At 33.1% G+C, this 22,437-nt stretch overlaps 1 protein-coding gene across 3 annotated transcripts; it reads right to left on the reverse strand.

The window, feature by feature from the left end:
- Positions 1–339: 339 nt before the first annotated feature.
- On the reverse strand, positions 340–8,516 carry LOC120076385 (Chaperone DnaJ-domain superfamily protein). Of its 3 annotated transcripts, XM_039030196.2 has the most exons (6): positions 8,236–8,470; positions 6,907–6,945; positions 5,935–6,777; positions 4,951–5,064; positions 4,152–4,301; positions 340–697 (listed from the first exon to the last, which is right to left on the reverse strand). In XM_039030196.2, the coding sequence occupies exons 3-6, from the start codon at positions 6,715–6,717 to the stop codon at positions 563–565; spliced, it is 1,182 nt and encodes a 393-aa protein (XP_038886124.2). In that variant the 5' UTR covers positions 6,718–6,777; positions 6,907–6,945; positions 8,236–8,470; the 3' UTR covers positions 340–562. The 3 variants fall into 3 exon arrangements, with proteins under 3 accessions (XP_038886124.2, XP_038886123.2, XP_038886125.2); XM_039030195.2 differs by having other exon boundaries at positions 5,935–6,945; positions 8,236–8,516; XM_039030197.2 differs by lacking the exon at positions 6,907–6,945 and having other exon boundaries at positions 8,236–8,513.
- Positions 8,517–22,437: the final 13,921 nt, after the last annotated feature.

A 22,437-nucleotide genomic window follows, 5' to 3' on the forward strand; every position in this document is an offset into this window, starting at 1 on the left:
CAATTAGCTTATCATTGTATTCACATTGTTCATGCGTAATTATAATCGTTCCATTACAATAAAGTTAAGCTCATGATCATTTGCAAATTTTAGAGACTACAATGTCCACTTCAAAACTTCAACTGAACGAATATGCACCAACATTAATCATCAAAGTTGCACCATTTTTCATGTGTGATGAGAAGATACTGCGCAAAGATAAATACAGCCAAATATGTGCTCTCAGCATTGCTAATTATTTTTAAATAATTTAACCATTTAATTCTTTTTTTTTTTTTTTCCTTCCTTACACTCTGAAATGAGGGGTTTTCTTTTTTTCAATTGAAAAATTCACCAACATCTTGTCAATTCTTACTACTATTAACCACAAGAATAAAATAACAAAAAATAATATACGACTATTCACCACAAGAATAAAATAACAAAAAATAATATACGTAAATGAGACCTACCCTGGAAATATGATGTGCCGGTGGGAACTAAGAAAGGGCAGCAAAATCATATAACATTTACCAAATAAAAATGGAAAAAGAAAAGGGAAATTTCAACTACTACAAGTTCGTTAGCACATAAATCTTTTCTTCATGTGAGAGATGAGTTTAAATTTTTCCTCAGCTTCCACGAGCTGGCGAATGTCTGTGCTCGATACTCTATCTGGATGAAACTTAAGCAACGCCCTTTTATATGCTGCTTGCACCTGAACCAATAACAAAAAGGTTTATTACTTAATTTCACTTGCAATAGCTGCTCATCTTTTATATCAAAAGACCATAACTACCAAAAAAAAAATGGCCATTTGAATCAGCTCATTAGTGAGGCCTCTGTAAGGCTCTAGCTATAGAAATAAATAAGAATATTAATAGAATATTAGTAGGGAAAGTTAGAAGGGGCATATGAGTAATTAGATAGTAAGTTTATTATGAATTTTAATTATAAATAGGGGAAGAGGGATTGGGATTAGAGAAAGATGTGAAGAATTTAGTGGGATTTCCTAGTTTGGGAATTTCGGAGAGGATTTCCAACCCTCTTGAAAGTGTTGGTTTGACACTATTCTGTTGGGTATTTTTGTTCATTTTACTTACGAGATTATAACATATTTCAATATATTTTCCTATATTTCTGTAATTGAATTGTTATTGAGTTTATTCTATATTCTTGACTATTGTTCTTGTTAGGAGGGATCCTAACAGCCTCACATCAACGAACTATCTACTCTAATAGGAATTGTTTGTCAAGTAAGAATCTCTTACCACTTCTATATACGAAGTTAAGAATCTTTGATCACAGGAGTTAGAAGATTAAGAAGGATTCTTTGATTTCCCTATTATATCTATAAATGCAATAGCCTATGTGTAAAGCTCGAGCTTGGCCTTTCTTCCAGCCACCATCCCAGGAGAGTTTGCAAAACGCCAAACATCTCATCATCTTATTCAAAATGAAAGAGATTTTAAACTTTTCCAGCCTAGAGGACCAACATCTGGCAGCAAAAGGGCAGTAAGTATGCATGTATCTATCTATCGATATATATTTTATGAAAATAACCACATTCAATGAGAAAAAACTGAAAGAATACACGGACATACAAAAGACGAGCCCACAACAAGGGGAACTCCCTCCATAAGAAGGAACTCCAACTAAGAAAAATAGTGTCTATAGAATAATTACAAAAGGTTTTTGAAATCGAAATCCACAAGAAGACGTGGAAGCAAACAAGAGACCAAATCTCCCTAGAATCTCTATCCACACCCCTATGCACCCTACTATTCCGCTCACCCACAAGACCCATAAAGTCGCACAAACCCCCACCATCCACAAAAAACAACCCTTCTCTCCAAAAGGCAGATTGAAAAGGAACGTCTTAATCATATCACATCACTGTGACAAACATACATCATATTGAATGTCTGGAGGAAGAGGTCCCAGTCACTAGCAAAATCACAGCGCTAGAGAATATGATCCAAGTCTTCCTCCGCCTTCCAACAAAGAATACAACAGAAAGGCCCCACGAGCAAAGACATCTTCCACGCAAGCCAATCCAATGAGCTAACCTCTTCCGAATCTTATCCACCACAGGATCCCATAAAGAGATCAACTTATAATTGCTCCCAAGAGGGAGACCAAGGTAAGACTTCACACCCAACCAAATTTGCCCACCTTCTAAGTTTCCCTTCTTCACGATCCCCATAACACTAGATTTTCCTATATTAATTTTCAGACCAAACATCTCTTCAAAGAAGGCAAGGACATGATTCAAAATCAAGAACGACTTCTCCTTCTCAGAGCAGAAAAAGAACGTATCATCAGCAAATTGAAGATGAGAAAGGACCACCTTATCCTCACCCACCTCAAAAGGCTCATAGACATTGCCCTCAACACACTTGCCAACAAATTCTGCTAAGAACATGCACAAGGAGGAAAATAATGGGGGAAAGAGGATCTCCTTGTCTGAGGCTTCTAGCAGCCACCACTTTCCCCTTACGGCTGCCATTAATAAGAAAAGTGTAACTTACATTCTCAAGCAGCCCCATCCACATCCATCACTTATAATAACCTCCAAAATCTTATCCAAGAAGTCCCAATCCAAATAATCATAGGCTTTTTCAAATTCAATCTTGAAGAGCACCCATTCCTTCTTCCTAGTCCCATAATCCTCAATTGCACCATTAGCAAAAATTATTTTAGAGTTCCCTTCTCGAGACATATAGATTGTTGATGTGTGATTCTGAACGAGGTGACTTGTGATGTCAAGTCCAAGATGATTTTGGTTGGCATTCAAGATGACTTGTTATAGAATCTTGAACTGCTGGTCCGATGTGGTGCTTGATGTACACTCCAAAATTTATTTTAGTACTAATACGAGCCCGAACTTATTCGAGTCTTGAGGAAGAGGACAGTTCGAAAGTTCAATCGAAAAAATGGGTCTTCCTTCAAGTACCATATGTTGTGGGCCCAGAAGCATCAACATGAGGTGCCAGATGTGATCTTTGGTCCCTTCGCGTCTAATCCGTCGAATGCAAACAGATCTAACGCAGGCGAGGGGAGGCGTTGAGAGTATATATAAAAGGTTGGGTGGAGTCTCACTCACGCGTCCATTTTCGTCGAGCTGCTATCAATACATTTTCTTGCTGATTTGAAATTGCCAGAAGTTCCAGAGATCATGGCTTGCTTGATTCTCGCAAGGTCAACCACATTCCATCGACAAGGTGAACTAGATCACCAATATGAGATGTTGGACAATATTCTAAATGGTCTTCTGATTGAAAGGGAGTGCATCAACAGATCAACCAAAGGCGTTGAGAGTATATATAAAAGGTTGGGTGGATTGGCGCATGTTTTGTCCAATAGATCAACCAAAGACGACATCGAAGAACATGAGCAATTCTATTTCCCCTTTGAAAGGCATAGTCCAAATCACTCATTTCTTGGTCAAGAAGTGGGAAAAAATAAGTTCTTTTCCCACATGGAGAGGTAGGTCCTTCGCGGCAACAGTGACCATGTGAAGATGCCACTACTCTTCCTAAGGAACTAAAGGAGGATCCTCCTTTGTGCTGGTTTAGTTTTGTTCCGAAACTAACATGTTTGTCTTTGACACCTAAGAAGTATGAAAACTTTTGTTTGGCTAGCATGTCCATGTCTGATACGTGTCCGACCAGTATCAGACACTTGTTGCCAAGTTACTGCCCAATTTTCCTTCTGTTTTAACGACGGCTTATGTTTACATCTCTGAGGCATTATGAAATAAAATTGAGAGCTTTCTGAGTCATATCATTGCCTTCTTTATCCACCATCACACTTCATTCACTACTCTTTGTCTTTCCCATATCAAGTCCGCTTGATTGAAAGAAACCATGAAAATGATCATATTTTTCTACCTAACATCTTAGAAATAGCTTTATACAATCCATTTAACAGACTGATTGATCTAAAACAATTTACTCCATTTTCCCTTATTATATCTGGTATTTGAATTCCCTTATTTGCTTCACCAAGGAATGGGAGCCACTCGTACCCCCAAAGTAAATAAAATTCTCACACAAATATACTACTAACATGCATTGAGCATATTGTTTATGATATTTTATCTATTGAAAAAAAATGAAAAACTCACCGATAATGTTCATGCTCACTCAAGAACAAATTATAAAGAATACCTCTTGTGACGAAGGCTGTAAGCCACTTCCAATTTGAATTCCCAAGCCACGTAACAAGGAGGCCATATCAGTGCAGTTCATTTCCAACTTACTAAGCTCTTTTCTCACATCCACGCGAAGTTGTTCCTTCAAGTTTATATTCTCCTCATCCTGAAATATGCAAAATGTGAGATGAGAAGGAAAACATCATTCTAACAAACTTTCATGAATTTTGATAGGTATATGTAATCAGCTTGCGCTCGCTTGATTTTTTGAATACAACACAACTTTTCATTGATTGAATGGAAAGAGACTAATGCTTAATAGATACAAAACTCCATAGATGAGAAAAAGTAAATGCAATACAATTTCAAAAATTGAAGCATAATCATTAAAGATGCAACGAAAAAAAAGCATTACATATGACAAAAATTGACCTAACAAGGGAAGAGAAAAGCTGGCCAGTTAAGACTGATGTCCTGAGAAGAGTATCCAGCAAAGGTTGTGGTAAGAGAGCACCATAGACAACCATCATGAAAGATTGAAAAGAACAAACCATTTGAATACCCTTCCTTGATTTAGAAACAAAAAATAGCAGACGAAAACAGACAAAACCAATCTGGACCAAATCAATTGGGTTTTCCATTTCAGAAAGGGACGTCCTAACTCAGTTCCATAGTTTTTTAAGAATTGTGAATTTGAAATAACGTCCCCAAAACCAGAGGTATAGTTTAGAAGGAAAGAGAAATACAACTACCACCACACAACATTGCATGATGGTTAAAGTCTAGCCAGAAACCAAAAAGCTAAAGATAAATACCTTCTTTTGTGTCTCTCTCACTTCTTCTAAACGTTTCATTTGCCTTCTTTGCATGTCTAATAGCCGCATTCTCTCTGCTTTTCTTTTTCTACGTAATCTTTGTGCTTCTTCAGCCTGTAAAGTAGTGGAGGGTAAAATTTAGGGGTGGTTATTTTGGAAAATTTTCTCCAGAAAAAAGAACTGGTTTTAAGAACTGATCTTATTCCCTCTAAAACATAGTATAGTTACGTACTTAGAATCAAAACTCAGGAGCCTATTTTCTCGAGAATGGTAACTTAGTTCTGGGGAAAAAACATCTATGAGATCAAAATAAGGGAAAATTCATTTTTAATGAACAGTTATAAGCATCTTTTCACTAAAAGACAAATATTTTTTTTTAACTCAATTTCCAAATAAGGCCCAAATTTAAGGATCTCATCGTAATTCAACCTATTAACATATCCAGATCACTTATTGTTCTTATAATTAGTGCAATGCCAAAGGTAGAGGTTGGTGAGCATTGGAAGTAGTTAAAAGCAAAGGAAAGCCTTCATAGAATGGATGCAGAAACATGTCCTTAACAATTGTCTAATATCATGACAACTAAAGTTTCTTTCCATGTTCTCTTTATCTGCACAAGGAACGCCTGTCTTCCAAAATTAGAGATAATGTAACGCAACATCAAGGAGCCTAAACTCCATGAATTCTCAACCACAAATTTTTATTATTATTCAAAAGTCATCCTAATATACAAGAGACTAACCCACTATTTAGAGACGATAATAATCCACCATGTAAGCCAATTACTAATAAGCAAACTAACGAATTACTAGACGAACTAACTAAAACTCATTTACCAACTAGAAACTAGCGAACTCGATTTAAAATTACAATATTACACTGCATCAAACTGTACCAAGCAAATCCCTTGATGGATATATTTTCTTTAGTTCGTAAGGTCAAAATAATTATAATTCATATAAGAGAGTCAATTCATGGCCAGACCTGAATTTGTAGCTCTTGTTGTCTAGTCGTCCATTCTTCCTCCATTGCTCGCCTGTATTCATCAGTCTCCTTCAGCCTTTCTCGTTCACAAACTAAATCCTTCACAGTGAGGGGTGCACGAGCCAGAGGACCATTTTCGGTTGAATTGCTCTTTAACTCAGTCAACAAACAACAGCTACCATTTTCAACATTTTCAGGGCTAAAACATGCTTGTACTTCAGATTGCTGCTTCATTTGGTTTTCTACATCAAAATTTGTATCAGAATCACCACCATGAGAAGCAGATGCCTTATCTTGCTCATCTACTGTGAAGTAAGCACGACGAACATCATGCTTTCTCCTCAAAGAAGCCTCTTCCCACTGTTTTCGGAGCTTTTCAAAAGACCCTTCCATAACTTCACAATCAGAACTCTCACTATCTGAGGAACTGCTGTGGGAACTGGTATGTAAACCAAAATGATTTCTAGCAGGTGCTTTCCCATAGTTGCTTCGCATACACTTCCCCATAAAAAATGCATATTGTTTTTGGCTTTGTCGACCATCAACCTCTACAAAATGCCGCCGAGAGGATGGAGGAAAGGTTCTTGAAGGTGAGCATGCATCCTCATCTGAGCTGCAATCATCTACATATATACATGATGGACTTCTTCTGCTTTCTGTTGACACATTGGGCCTTTGAAATTTCTTAGTCATGCATTCAGTATCATCAATGATGATAACATCATTCAACCGATAATTCTCAACATCTATAAAAGCAACATTTTCATGACTTCCCTCCGCCATGTTTCCACTAAATCAACTGTTCTCCTTCACACCATCAGGCATAAAAGACACAACCCTTTTCTGATAGAAAACAGAGAAAGCCTTTATGTCCCGCAAAGAAAAATAACTTTATAAAAGAGAAGAAACTTTATCATAATAGGGGATTCAGAATCCAATATCAAAGGAGAGCACCAAATGCAAAGATCTAACCACAGAAACCAGATCTCTTATCACCATCATTTTTGTGCCCTACATACGAAATAAAACTGAACATCATAACAGAATACTATTGAAAATTTAGAAAATCATCATAAGTTAACAAGTTACATGCTATCTTTTTGTGGTAAAGATTACTGGATGAAACAAGGATAATGAAACGTGACAAGATTTCTTTCATCCTATATTTCTATAGTCTTCGAAAATTTACACACATATGGGTCCTATATTTCTTTCATCCTATATTTCTATAGTCTTCTAAGTCTCTCTTGTAAACTTTCTCTTCAATTGAAAGAAAACTATCTAAGGAGAGATCATTAGAAAAAGAAAGAAATATCCTTATTAAACAAAAGCATCAAAGGAAAAACCGAATGCTCAAAATTATTGCTAAAAGTATCACAAAAAAGATATGCAATACACAAGCATAAGTTGTAGGTTATCATCCAAAAGCACAACTCCAAAAATGAATCAAAATGCTCACTGATATGACATCTAAGGATAAGATTACGAGCTTAACTCATTACACACAACACATGCGGGCGTGAACAAGAAACAAAGTAACACGTGAATGTTTCCAAAAGTCACCAACATTACAAGAGAGACTATGATTCCCTTCACATAAATATTTACGGACAAGACATATCATGGGTGGAAAATTCTTAAACCCTAGGGGCAACATGCAAAGTGAGGAACAGCAGATAAAAAAAACTGAATTCTAAAGGAAAAGGACATTGCAGAAGGCATCCGTCTAATAAAGAACATGATATTTCGTAACGTTATTAAGAGCCTTAGTAATATAAATGCATGCTATATAACACGGTGTCCTCCAAACATCATCTGCAAAGTTTATATCCAAACTTCCAAGTATCTGAAAGTATAATCACCACTATCATTCAACCACATCATCGCGTTTCTTCATTAGAAATCCACAATTCTCAACCCCCATAGTCCCCATTTGTGTGAAATTAGCAACCACACCCTAATCCAACAGAAACTAGGAATCGGGAGACCAACATAACCCCACGTCGATTAAGCCTACGTTGGAATCAGGGCCTTGACTATCCAATTCCAACGAACGCCGTAAGATTTTCCTTCCCCGTGAAGAAATTCAAAAGAATGAAAAATAATCAAAAGTAGAATCTGCAAACAACGACCATAGATGGCGAAAAGCACAAAATGGAAAAAAGATTCACATCCATACGCACAAGCATTTACAAACGGAGGCAGATTGAAGCAGAATAAAGAAATTCAAGAAATTAGGTCAGATGGGCAACGAGAAATGGGGAAAAAGAGGGAAAATATGTAGTTGGACGATGCGCATACCTAAAATTGAGTAGAGAGAGAGAGAGAGAGAGAGAGCTGCCGTCGACGGAGAGGAGAAGTGGTAGTTGACGGTGGTTTTGGCGACGGAGAAATTCAATTTGATATATGTCTTGGGCGGTGGGTGGGAGAATCATGGGATCATTCGTGGATCGTGTTCTGAAAATTTTGACTGAATTGAAGATTCTTCGGATTAAGTAATGAGTTTAGCATAAGAAGCTTGTCGAGGAAATGTCACGGGGGAATGGCTAGCAAAACTAGTCTACTTTCTAAAAAATTTTGTTAAATTAATTTTTCTTAATTTATTAATTTATTTCCAACGACCGTCGACATTTATATAAAAAACTATTATTTTGGGTCTTTTCAATGAAATAGGAAAAGTATTAACACCGAAATTCTACCAATGTTTTTAAATATTAGGTAATCTTTTCAAAATTTATATCAAATATTTCAAAATAAGATTTGGAAGAACTCTGTGAAATCTGGATATCGGGATAAATTAAACCAAGATTCTTTATATTTTCCAAATCTTAATTTTTTTATTTACGAAATTTGATCTTTTCCAAAATTTAAAAATCATAGTATCCATTTGAAAATTAAATTCATTTGAAAATTTAGAAATTCATATAATCTTGAAACAAAAACTAGGGTAAAAATTTGATATAAGATTTGTTAAATATAATTGAATTTGGAGAAATTTTATAAAGATATAAGGTTTGGTATAAAATTTAGAAATATTATATAATATTTGAAAAAAATAGTGAAATTTTGATATTAATACTGCCCGAGATGTTACAAGAAAATCCAAAACAATCGATAAGATAGAAAAATCTAGATGAAAATTTGATAGTGTTATTTCTGACAATTTTCCTTTTCTAAGTTATCGGTTAACATTGAAATTCTACCCATTTTTCAAATATTAGGTAATCTTTTTAAAATTTTGTATCGAATATTACCTCATTTTTCAAATCTTTTGGTCCAAAAGATCAAATATTGGGAAAAAAAATAATTAAGTAAGATTTGGGAGATATAAAGAATCTTGATGTTATAAGGATTTATAATGAGATGGTATTTATTTGGGTTTTATAATGAGATTCTATTTATTTGGGCTTTATCGGTGAAACCTTGAACAGATTAACACGGAGATTCTTTATATATCCTAAATCTTAATTTTTTATTTACAAAATTTGAAAATCACTCGAAATCCATCTGACAAATAAATTCATTTGAAATTTTAGAAATTCATATAATTGTGGAAACAAAAACTAGAGTAAAGATTTGAAAAACTATATAAAAAATTGAAATAAGATTTGGTAAATATAATTGAATTTGGAGAAATTTTTAAAAAATAATAAGATTTGGAAAGATTATATAATATTTGGAGAAATGAGTAGAATCTCGATGTTAATATTGCTATTTCACCAAAAAGATCTAAAACAAAAATTTAATTTTTTAACTAAATATCGGTGGTCGATCTCGCTCTGGACAAAAAAAATCTAGTTTAAGAAGATTTCAAAAGCATATTAGTTTTGAAAATTGAAAATTTGATGGTGTTGTTTCTAATAATTTTCCATGACTTTGTTCTCAAATGAACCAACTATCAACATTAAATGAATAAATTTTTTTTTAAAAAAATCACATATTTGAGTTTAATTAATTTATTTAAAAAGAATGGCAAACATGTAATTATGCAACATAGTAATTGTTGTAGATGAAATCTGACTCGACAGAATATACCACATGCCAAGAAAAAGAGGTATAAGATGGAGGGTAGATTGATCATTAGGCTGATTTGATTTCATCGTAACTTGTTCACAATTAAAAAAAACGCATCACAATACCAATCCTAAGAAGTAAATGGAAACCCTAAGTTATTTTTCTTACAAATATATTGTTACAAGCCATTGGAGATAACTTAATTTTCATTGGGTTTATGGAAGTATGTGAAAGTTAATGGTATGAAAATAACCCTTACCCATTTTTCTTATAAAAATTATTTATAAGTTCAAGCTTTGCGATTTTCCTACTTCTATAGATTGTTTCTCCCTCTCAATCAATCACTGTATCGTCTTCCTCTCCATTATCCGTTCTCATAGTTCTCTTTTGTACAATTCGATAGTCAAACTTAACCAAAAGTTTTAGTTTTGTATATATATCAAATTGAACTGAACCGAACAGTTCAATTTTCAATTATATATGTTATGTATGTGTGTATTTGATAATGATGATGATGAAGGAAGGAAGAATAGGAATAAGTTTTTTTTTTTTTTTTTTTTTTTGATATCCGTTAGTATTCGAGCCACCTTATGCACATATAGAACTTGTATTTACTTACCCGGTGTTATATGGAATAAGAACTAATTGGTCCAAATTAGCCAATTCTAGTTAGTTGGTTAAATTTCTAGATTTTCTAGATAGGTGACCACCATGGATTGAATCCATGATTTCTCAACCCTTTATCAAGAGACATTATTTCTTAACCCTTTATCAAGAGATGTTCCCTTATAGACATTATTTTAGGAGCTTTTATACAGGTGATCCAAATTGAGAGGAAAAATGAGATTTTACCCCACTTTTTGAAAATAAGGGTTTTTTTATACTCTTTGTTGACGTCAACACTAGGTGAAATTACCAAAACAAAACCTTTTGCGTGCATGCAGAATGGTCCAATCTCACTCTTTGCGCTCTTGTTCTCCTCTCACGATCTCGCTCTCTTGATGGATTTGGGCATGAGTTCGTTCGTCGAAGAAGGATCTTGCAGTCTAGAGAATAATAAGAAGAACAAAGAATGAGCGTTCTCTTGAGGAAGAGAGAGAGAGAAAAATAAGGGCAATTTTGTAAAATTTGGTTGAAAATGATCTAAGCAAGAAGTCAAAAAACTTAGATTTAAAAAAGTGGGACATTTTTCATTTTGGGCCTCCAAAATGGATCAACCATACCATTTTCTCAATATTATAGGTTAAATCCCTTTTATCCCCACTCATAATAAACTCTATAAATATGAGTCTTTCCCCTTTTACATGAGACATGATCTAAAATTGAATCAAACAAAAAATTTAAGTTTCTTTAATAATTTTAAACTGAATTGAACTGACACTTCATTAAGAATCAAACCAAATAAGTATCCTTATAATTCATACCAAGCATACAACGAGGAAAGTGGAGGAGCAACATAAAAAGAATTTTAATCATTATCTTCATATGTTGATAAATATAAAAAGAAAACCCATATATATTATGTATAATGCAAGTATCATATACGATGTATATTTTTTTTTTTTCAAGAGATATACGATGTATATGTTAGAACAATAGGAAACTGTTAATAAATTAAAGAAACACAAATACACTATGCATGGTGGAAAAGTACCATATGATATATATGTTAAACGATGTGATATTATTTTTTCCAAAAAAAAAAAGTGTGAAACTATTGATAAATATAATGTAATTTCAACGTAATGCTAACGACCATTTGGCTAAAAATCAGATAAGTTTTTCTATTTTGCTAATTTTAATTTGGCACTCTAATTTTGGCTAATATACTCCAATTTTCTTAGTTATTTTTCAAAGAATTCAGACGATTTGCTATTTTCCAAAACCACCATCCAGAAATAGCCATATCTTGTAAATTCCCTCTTATTTCAAGACTCCACCGTGAAATTTATGGGTTGGGCTTACAAACCAAGGTAGGCCCAATTCTAAAACAAGGCCCAATGCACCTTCTACTAATAAACAAATAAAAACATAAAAAGTAAAAACTTTCAAACAGAGATAAACAAGTTTTAATTCCCTAAATAAGCTAAAATATAGATGAGAATATATAAGATCTGATGAAGATGATTAAACAAACTTTAATTCCCACGTCCAACAACTTTACTGTGATTTTAATAACAAATAATCCAAATTTTTTCTTAGACAAAGCTAAAAGCACACTGAAATAACATTATGACACAAGGATCACAAATCGGTTTGCCCAGACTTGTTAGTAACATTTTGCTCTAAGATATATGGAGAACCAAACAATGATGGACATACAAGGGGTGAAAGTAACGGGATCGGATCTGTACAGTGAAATGATGCATTTGACGTTGCAGAAAAAGAACAAGTGTTGTTGTTGTCGTCCTCCTCCTCAATAGGTGGATGTTTCGATGCATCGGTGCACGAGGGAAAAGAAGCGGGGCATGGCAATGGGAGAGGGCGGGGAGCACGGCGTTGCAACCGAGTCAACGACCTCCGGTAAATGACGTCATCTCGGTGAGCAACACTGGTTTGAAAGCCCGGAAACTCAGCCGCAGCTGGACCAAAATCCTCCATTACCAAGCTTGCTGCCTTTGGAAGCCCTTTGTTGCACTCCAATCCCTTTGCTTCCATAAAACAATGTCAAACTTATTAAAGAAACCCCCACTTTGGCGTAGGACTTGGAGCCTCATTTATTACTCCTTAATTTGTTTATGCAATTTAGATATATATATATATATATATATATATATATATTAGTTTGATACCTCTTTGCTCTAAAATTTTATTTTATTTTTTGCAATAAAATAATACGTGACATGAAGAATTCAAATATTTGACATCTTGTTTAATTGTTTTTGCATTATGTTAGTTGAGTTATGTTCATGTTTGTAAATTATATTTGTGTTGAAAATTGTTTTTAACTTATATCATTATATTTTAAGAAATAAAGATATGTTTGTGAGTAATTTTGAAATAATTAAAATCACTTTTGATATTTTCAAAATTATTATGGATCATATTTTTAATTATTCAGCATATTTTAATTAGTTTTGATGATATAGAAGTTTGAAAGTGAAATGAAATATTAAATTAATTGTGAGTTATTATAGGCATATTTTGGAGTAGTTTTGAATATATAAAAAGTATTTTTAACCATTTCAAAAATCTCCCACACATAAACTAAATACTCTTATGATTTTTGAAGTTGTGAATAATACAATTTTATTAAATGGAACGACAATGCATGAATAGCATCAATATTTTAGAACAAAAAAAAAAATTATTTGTATTCTAAATTTTGAAGTTTTTCTTTAAATACAATATGAATAGAGATTTGAACCACGTGTCTCTTGATCACTAAGATTTAAAGGCAAAATAGAAAAAAAGATGCTAGAATCAAGTAAGTGTGGTAGCAAATTTTTGTAGATATAGTTTTTTTATTTCCTCAATAATAAGGATAGGAAACTCGAACCTTTTATTTTTAAGGGATTTAATATCTATCAATTATCATAAGTTGGGCTCAAATTGGCTTAATCTTTCTTTATCTGTTTTTTTTTTTTTTTTGCATATTTAAGATTGATTATGTGACCATTTTTCTTACTAATTTTGTAAGATTTATGAGAAAGAAATGTTTTTTAAGTTGATATTAAATGAAGTCAAGTGAATTTAACCATGAAAGTTTAAGGATCATTAGTAACAATTTTTTTTTTAGTTTTTTAAAAAATTAAAATTTATAAATTCTATCCAAGAGGTTTTTTTTTTTTTTTTTATCGGTTTTCTAAATCTAAAGTCAAGTTTTGAAATTTTTTTTAAAAAAAACTTGTAGTTTTTAAATAATAATAATAATATTATTAATTCAAATATTCCTAAAAAATGTGAAAACCGTAATAAAGTTTTTCAAAACAAAAACCACAATAATTAAGGAAATAGGGAGAAAATCAAGCATAAATTTCATGAAAACGTAAAACTAAAATGTATTGTGAAGTCGTTAATTGGATCTTAAAACTTTAATCAATAATATTATTAGTTGTGTTTTAATAAATCCACATACAAAATTTAAGGGTGTAGATTGATTTTGTTTTTTTTTTTTTAGTAAAAAAACACTAGATGTATGATCTATAAATTTAACAAACTACAATAATGAAGACAGTTTTGTAATTATATCGATCAATCAGATTAATAGAATATCACTAGTTCACGATCAAGCATGTCATAAGAAAGTTAAAATATAATTTATTTATAATCCTCAAAAAGTTAAAAGCTTCTTTTCAACTATTTTATAAATCACAGATTAAAAAATAATAAATAAGAATGATACATGTTAAATCGCACTTTATCAATGTGGTCTAAACATAAATTTAAAAGTTTTTCAATTATACCTTTAGATTTTTAATTAAGTTTTAGCACATCAATTGGAGATATAAAATTTTGAAATTTCTACCACAAGAGAATAATACACTTTAATTATTGGTGAGCTACGCTTACTTAATCACTTTGACAGATCTTAAATTATATTATTAACATTAAAAAAAATAGACGATAACATAACACTCTAGTATATAATATTTTATATGGGTTGACATGATCTAACAACTAGTTGAACATATGCTTAAAAAAAAGAGCAAACAACTAGTTCAACATCTCTCTAAACTTTTTTATAAAAGAAAAAAATTGAGCACAAAATTGAGAAAAAAAAAACTTTTAATTACACTCTAAGTTAATTCTAATTGATCATGTTTCCTAATTGATTGAGAACGCAAGGATTAGATTTGGATAAATTTGGCTTCCATAGTTTAATAATGGTTTTTAGAGAAATTAGTTACCAAACTCGAAGTATTATTAGAGTAACTAGTAAATTTTTGAGAATAATACCTTTTTGTCCCTAGATTTTGATTTCAGTTTTTATTTGGTTTCTACGTTTTAAGATATTATACATTTAGTCTTTAAATTTTGAGTTTGTTTCAATTTAGTCTCTAAGTTTAAAAAATTACAAATTTACCCTTAAAATTCAAGTTTTGTTTCAATTTAGTCCCCATGTTTAAGATTTTACATTTTAACTGCAACTTCATTAAATACTCACTTTTAATCATTTACGTCAATTTCTATTAATTAATTAATTAAAAATAATTATGAAGTGAAATTGAGTAATAAAAATAGTGATACTTAACTAGTTATAATTCTTTTAACGATTTTTAATTTATTAACCTAAATTAACTCTAAAGATGGAAAGGGAATATTTAGTGAAAATCGAAGTTAAAAGTGTACATCTTGAAACGTAGGAACCAAATTGAAGTAAAACTTAAATATGAAGAGTAAAATTGTTGCATTTGGAAACCTATGGACTAAATTAAAACAGTAAAATTGTAACATTTTGAAATCTAAAGACTAAATTGAAACCAAACCAAAACTTAATGACTAAATGTGAAACATTTTGAAATCTATAGACTAATAGAAACTGGACCTAAAATCGGGTTTATTAGAATAATAGGGTAGTTTTAAAATCTATTTAGGAAAAATAGGTACTTTTGAAATAAATTAAAAAAAAGGTGTAGTTTTTTTTTTTGTCTCTTATTGTATGAATCTCTTCCACCTCAAAATTTATGTCCATTAAGAAAAACTAACGGAAGTTTGCGTAGAAGTGAATTTAATCCTTTTGTTTTTTGGTTTTTACTAGTACGTTAGTTTGGAATGGTGGTAGCTTCACGTTTTTCTTCCTGCCCCACCTGGGTTCGAAACCAATAAATATCCTAATATGTTAGAGTAATTGACTCTATTTGGTTTTAAAAATTACATATTTTTTTGTTCATTACAAATTAGGATATAATTTTTTTTTTCTTTTAAAAAAAGAACCTTATTTACCTAAAATTTTTCAAAATGACCTGTTTTTCCTAATTTTTTTTTTCAAAAACATCCTATTTATCCTATTAACTCCCCCAAAATCTAGGAACTAGAAACTAGGGTGTTCATGGGTTGAGTTGAGTTAGGTTTAGACTTTTTAGACCCAACCCAATTGTTCGGGTTATAAATTTCTTCAACCCAAATAACCCTTATTAAAAAATGAACCCAACCCAATCATGAAAATGATTGGGTTGGGTTGGTTCGGGTTAATCGGGTCATTTATTTAAATTTTTGTTTAAAAAAAACAAAACGTAAATATGTAAAAATCTAATTTAATTATTTTCATATATTGAATTAAGATTAACTACTCAATTTCAATTTATATAGTGAAAATTTTCTTTCTAAAGTACAAAGAAACTATTTTGTTGAAAAATAAATTATTAAAAAAAATATTAGAATTAAATAAAACTAAAACCAGTATATGTATAAATAGTTGTGTTATAACTATAAGTAACAAAAAATATATATTTTAAAGTAATAATAAATTCGGGTTGGTTTGGGTTATATTAAGTGAACCCATCAACCAACCAAACACATAAAATTTTCACTTATTTGAACCTAACCCAACCCAAATGAGTTGATAACCCAACCCAAACCGCACGAGTTAGGTTGGATTGATCGGCTTTTTCGGGTCATCGAGTTTTTTGAACATCCCTACTAGAAAGATATTTTTTCTTAAATTTTTTTAATAGTTAACCCAATATCTGAGTCCCCTCTCATATTGTTTTTAAATATAATTTTCATAAGTACCCTAAATACAACTTTTCTAAATTCACACTTTTGAAACTCTCTCTTTAATAGTTTCACTCCAACAACTAATAATGTCTGAAAACAAATAAAACCCTACTTTTGTTTGATCACTATTTCCATTCATTTTAACTACACAGCACATAATTTTGAAGTATCCAAAATAAATTTTCTTTATCAAAATTTTTAACAAAAGATGTTAGGGTTATAACCTTAACCAAGTGATGCGGTTGATATCAAGGTTTGAAATGTCAATTTCGACAAAAATATCAATGTCTTAGTTTTATAAAAATTTCAATGAAAATATCGATAAAATGTAGATTTCTGTTGAATGAGAAATTTTGGACCAATCACAAGTTGCCACATCATTTACTAAATTAATGACGAAATTCCAAATCATTAAATTTGGGCTCAATTAGGAGTTAACATATGTCCTGAATTGAAGTTGAAGACAAATTTCGATGACGCCACATGTTTTTATCATGACCGTTGAATCAGATAAGATTAATTTGACCTAATTTGATATTATTATTTGGGTCAAAGTCTAACTAAGCCCAAAAATAGGTTGAATTTGACCCAAATATCAAATCAGGCCTAAATCTGATTAATTGGGCCCAAAAGCCAAACCCATGGACCAACTAAGCCCAAGTCATTGGGCCCAAAGGCTAAGCCCATGGATCAACTGAGCCCAAGCCCACTTGCGAACTCTATAAATAGAGAAGCTCTCCTCATTTAGAGAGGTCAGCAATTCTATACTCCATAACTTATAGGAAATTCTCTACAATCAGAAGACTCCTTGACTCCTGAAGCTGACCGCACTTGAAGACTGAAGTCCTTTGGAGATACAAGCATTATGAAGACTGAAGTCATTTGAAGATACAAGCATTCTGATTATTGAAGTTCTTTGAAGATATAAGCCTTTTGAAGACTGAAGTTCTTTAAAGATACAAGCAATTCTACATTTAGAGAGCCTAGAGAAAATTCATCAACAAACAGAAGACTCTCAAGACTCTTGAAGCTGCACTCCTAAAAGACAGAAGACCCTTGAAGACACAAACACTCTTCCAAGACTTCTACTTCAAGAATGTTCGGTGCTTTTCTTTTTCAAGTCAAGCACATCCACCCAACCAAGAGAGAATCAAAGGATCAAGTACTAGAGATTGAACTACATCGCATCAAACCAACCTCAACATCAACACCAACTCAAGTCCAACTCTACGAAACAAGTTTCTCTGGAAGCCTCGTGCGAACACTAATCCTCCAAGAAGATCAACAAGCCCAAAGGTCGATCGTCCAAGACGATCAACAAGCTTAAAGGCTGATTGTCCAAGAAGATCATCAAGCCAAAAGTCGATCATCCAAGAAGATCAACAAGCCTAAAGGCCGATCATCCAAGAAGATCAACAGACCCAAAGGTCGATCACCCAAGAAGATCAACAAGTCCAAAGGCCAATCGTTCAAGAAGATCAACCAGCTTAAAGATTATAATTTATTTTGAAAGCATCAAAATACTATGTATTAGAGATTGTATTCACTTTCCACAAAATTAATACAAATACAAAGTTTCAGTTCCACGAAATAAATTTCTCTTGAAATCTCGTGCGAACAAATTGGCACGTCCAGTGAGACACCTTTACCTTTCATCTCTCTGTCGTCATCCAAGTCAATAAACCTACAAATGGCACCAAAGAAAGTTGCATCCAAAGCTACTGTCGCAAGCAAAACTTACATAAGCTCTGTCATCACGGAGGAAATCTGGGACCAACTGGTGGAATCTCCTAAGGTGGGATCGTCATCAGAGAAAATCTCTTGTTTGAAAACTATGCTTCTGCTACTGATCTATCAGAGAAAGAATCACATTTTAATGTAGTGTCTGTCATCATGACTGACGTAATGACTGAGTCGACCATGGCAGAGATGGAGGTAAAGATAAATCTCTTAATGAAGGCTATAGAGGAGTGAGATCATAAAATCGCTGCTTTAAGAGATCAGATACAGGCTCGAGATACTGCTAAGTCAAGTCAATCTCCAGCTACAAAAGCCAATGACAAATGAAAGACTATCTCGCAGGAAAGTCAGCCACCACAATCCACCTCTGTTGTCTCCCTGTTAGTTCAACAGCTCCAAGATATGATCACAAACTCCATAAGAGCTCAGTACGAAGGACCGTTGCAAACTTCCTTTATGTACTCCAAGCCATACACTAAGAGAATCGACAACCTGAGAATGCCAGCTGGGCATCAACTTCCAAAGTTCCAGCAGTTTGATGGAAAGGGCAATCCAAAACAACATGTTGCACACTTCATTCAAACCTACGAAAATGCAGGAACTAGAGGAGACCAGCTAGTCAAGTAGTTCGTCCATACCTTGAAAGGAAATGCTTTCAATTAGCATACTGATTTGGAGCCAGAAGTGATTGACAGTTGAGAATAGCTAGAAAGGGATTTCTTGAACCACTTTTATAGTACAAAGCGTACTGTTAGCATGATGAAGCTGACGAACACCAAACAGTGGAAGGAAGAGACAGTCATCGATTACATCAACCGATGGAGAGCTTTAAGTCTGGATTGCAAAGATGGACTCACTGAATTATCTGCAGTGGAGATATGTTGGATGGACATCATCACAAAATGGAAGAAATCAAGATCCATAAGCATTCTAATTCATTAATTTTGGTTGAAAAGAAACATGCTAAAAACATAGTGTAATAGGTTTCATGAACATACCTTGGCCGAACCAACGAAATCTCCATTTTCAGTTGCAAAATCCTCTGAATCCTTGTTTAGACCACCACAAGATCTTCTCTACTATCCTCTTGGTGCTCTAGATTGAGTTGTGGGACTCAAAATAAGTTGGAATCAAAAGGAATATGGAGAAAGCTCACTAAACCAACCCATTGAAGAAAACCTTCTTCATCCGAATTTTTCAGCAAAAATTCAGTCGATTCTCTTCTCTTTCTTTACTCAAATCTCTTCAATATATTGCAGAATATAATGCAAAGAGATGTGTTGTATGGGATGCAGCTCATGCTTGGAGTAAACCAAAGGAGGAGGTGGGTTCCTTGTAAGCTACTTGAAGATGAACTTTGAAAAACCCATTTTCAAGTTTTGTGTAATTTTCAATTTTCAAAAGCCATTTTGATTTTAAAATCATATTTTATTTCTAAAATCAAAATTTATTAATTTTAAAAATTAATTTCAAAAATTAATTTTCTAATAAAATTAATAAATAATTGTTTAAACAATTTAAATAATTCTAATTAATTTAATATCTAATATTAAATTAATTTTTACATAAATTCATCTTCATATATTTAAATCATATTTAAATATATTTTCTCCAATTTCGTTTGATTCTAATTTGAACGTTTCAAATTAATTTATCACGCTACTCTAGAGCTAATCTATTTTCGAGCTAGTAGGTGGACCTCATGGACCTACAGATCATGGGCTCCAACGATCCGAGATTAATCGGCTAAACTCATTAGACCAATCTAACCCTCATTCGTTAACAAATGGGTCACTCCACTAAAGCCCATAGTCGAACTCCCCTCACTATAGATATATTATGTCCACTCGATATAACCATGATTAATAAGTTAACCCTTCACAGGTTGTTAGTAATAACGGCTTGGTCAAATCTCTGTTTTACCCCCGAAATTACCTCTTGTTCCTTGAATCCCCACTGATCGCCTAATAAATAATTTTTTTGTGATCTAATCACAAAATCGAGTTCCCTCTCATGCCAAATGAGAGGGCAGGATCTCTTGTTCAAGTCCCAGAATCAGCACTTAAGGGAACAACCTCTCTACTATCCTAAAGCGCGTAGGAGTGAATTTCCTCTTGCACCTATGTCCCCAGCTATCTATCCAATCTTACCCCTGAAATGATAGTCATATTGAGCCGGCGATGTTGAGTCAACCTTCACCTATGCAAATCAAAGGGCAATCCCAGATAAACAGGAGTTCATAGTTAGCTCTGGATTAAGGTCAAGTTACTCAGATGATCGCTTTGAAATAGTCAGTTTTAAATAGTAAACAACGTTATAAAGTAAGAGTGACTCATTTCGTGGTCCGATCTTGTACAAGCTCTTTTGCACAAGGACACCCCCACTCCTTATGTCCAACATGAACGAATTAGGATCACTTCGTTTGTGCACTTTACAACTCCTTGTAACAACTATAGAGTAGGCCATATCCAATAATGTTACCAGAATAAGGCACCCAACCTTATCCATGTACTATAGATCATTTTGACTATTTACTCGAACCTGATCCACCTTTATGTCTCCACATAAAGTTCAAGTACTCATCCAATAATCAAGGAATTTTTAGGTTTATTGGATTTCTATTCAAGCAATAGTAACACCTTTATTGAATTATCAGAATAAGTTCCATTGTTTACATACCACGAGTTTTAGGACATAAAACCCAACTAACTCTCACTTGGACTAAAAGTCCAGTGGTAACTTATACAACCGATATATAAGACTGAGTTTCTGAGTTTTATAGTGAAATGCAATAAACTAGGGCATCACATACCCATCTTGTACCATTCGGTATCTCTATATCCGATGTTTGTACCACTTGCCCTAGGTTATCTGGTATTCTTAATCCTACTAGGTAATTCTCAAACACTTTAACCGAAAGAATTATTGTAAACATTGTAGTATACAATAGGCTTTAGATAAAACTATAAGGGGGTTGCATCTTAATTTAAATAATGACCAGGAAGCACACTTTCCTCCCACTACATTGAGGTATTCTCAACTCCTTGAGCAGGATGCATCTGACCTGTCTCAACAACTCTTTGTTAATAGTCAGATCTAAAAATCTTTAAACTTTTTATAGTTTGATCTAGCCATTTAGATATCTGAATATCTACAAATGGCTAATGACAATTTGATTCTCAACCGAGGTTGCTAGAACAAACATAATTTTTTTGAAAATGAACATTTTCATTTATCCCAAAAAAATATATACAATTTGTTCTATACAAGATTTAACAATTAAAAATAAGTAGCAACTTCTCTCACTGGATGAGCTGAGCAAATGGTCCCAGGGTCAAGTTAGCCTGGTTACCTTTTCTCTGCTCTCTTCTTGACAAGATATTGAGGGCAGTGTCTCCTTCAGTGCCCTTCATCTTTGCAATGGAAACATTTCCCTTTGCAGCGCTATCCTTGCCTTTCAATCCAGTAGGCTTCTTCTTCTCTTTCCTTTGCCTTTCTTCACAAGAATACTCTTACTCTTTGAAGAGGAAACAACTTCAGGCTTGGAGGACATTCCTCAATTCTTGAAAGTAGTAACATTTACTTCTGGCATTAGACCCTTTGTTCTCAACATTATTTGGTAAGCTTGTAGCTCATTGAGTAGAGTAGTTAAATTTTATTCATTAATGCATTCAAAATTTGCAGAAAACTCTTCAGAAGAGATTCTAGAATAAAACCAACTTGACTTCTCTTGTTCATGACAACACCGTTTACTTCTGTCACATTAAAGTGGACCATCATGTCCAAGACATGTTCACAAACATTGGTCCCCACTTTTATGCAACTGTTGTAAACGTACTTAATGGCATCCCTCGCAGAGTTTCCATAATCTCTTTAGCAGTACTCATATCCTCATACTTCTTTTGTCAACACATCAGATAAGCTAGCGAGGATATAAGCACAGGCTATATCATTAGCCTTGACCCATTTGTCATATACATCCCGAAAATTTTGGTTTGTGTTAGAGCTAGGAATGAGAGGACAATCCTCAGTTAAGATAAACCGTAAATTGTCTATCACAAGTATTGTGTTCAAATTTGATTTTCAATT

This window comes from Benincasa hispida, chromosome 4 (genome assembly GCF_027475165.1).
Source record: "Benincasa hispida cultivar pf3 chromosome 4, pf3_genome.v1.1, whole genome shotgun sequence".
Lineage (NCBI taxonomy): Eukaryota > Viridiplantae > Streptophyta > Magnoliopsida > Cucurbitales > Cucurbitaceae > Benincasa > Benincasa hispida.

What these genes read in the sequence shown, in the direction of transcription:
- LOC120076385 (XM_039030195.2), bottom strand. Translation starts at nt 6,717, where the DNA reads ATGGCGGAGGGAAGTCATGAAAATGTTGCTTTTATAGATGTTGAGAAT. An exon ending in TGAGAGAGACACAAAAGAAG is followed by an intron (nt 4,302 to 4,950) that starts GTATTTATCTTT and finishes TGCATATTTCAG; the next exon opens with GATGAGGAGAATATAAACTT. An exon ending in TACAGCCTTCGTCACAAGAG is followed by an intron (nt 698 to 4,151) that starts GTATTCTTTATA and finishes TTATTGGTTCAG; the next exon opens with GTGCAAGCAGCATATAAAAG.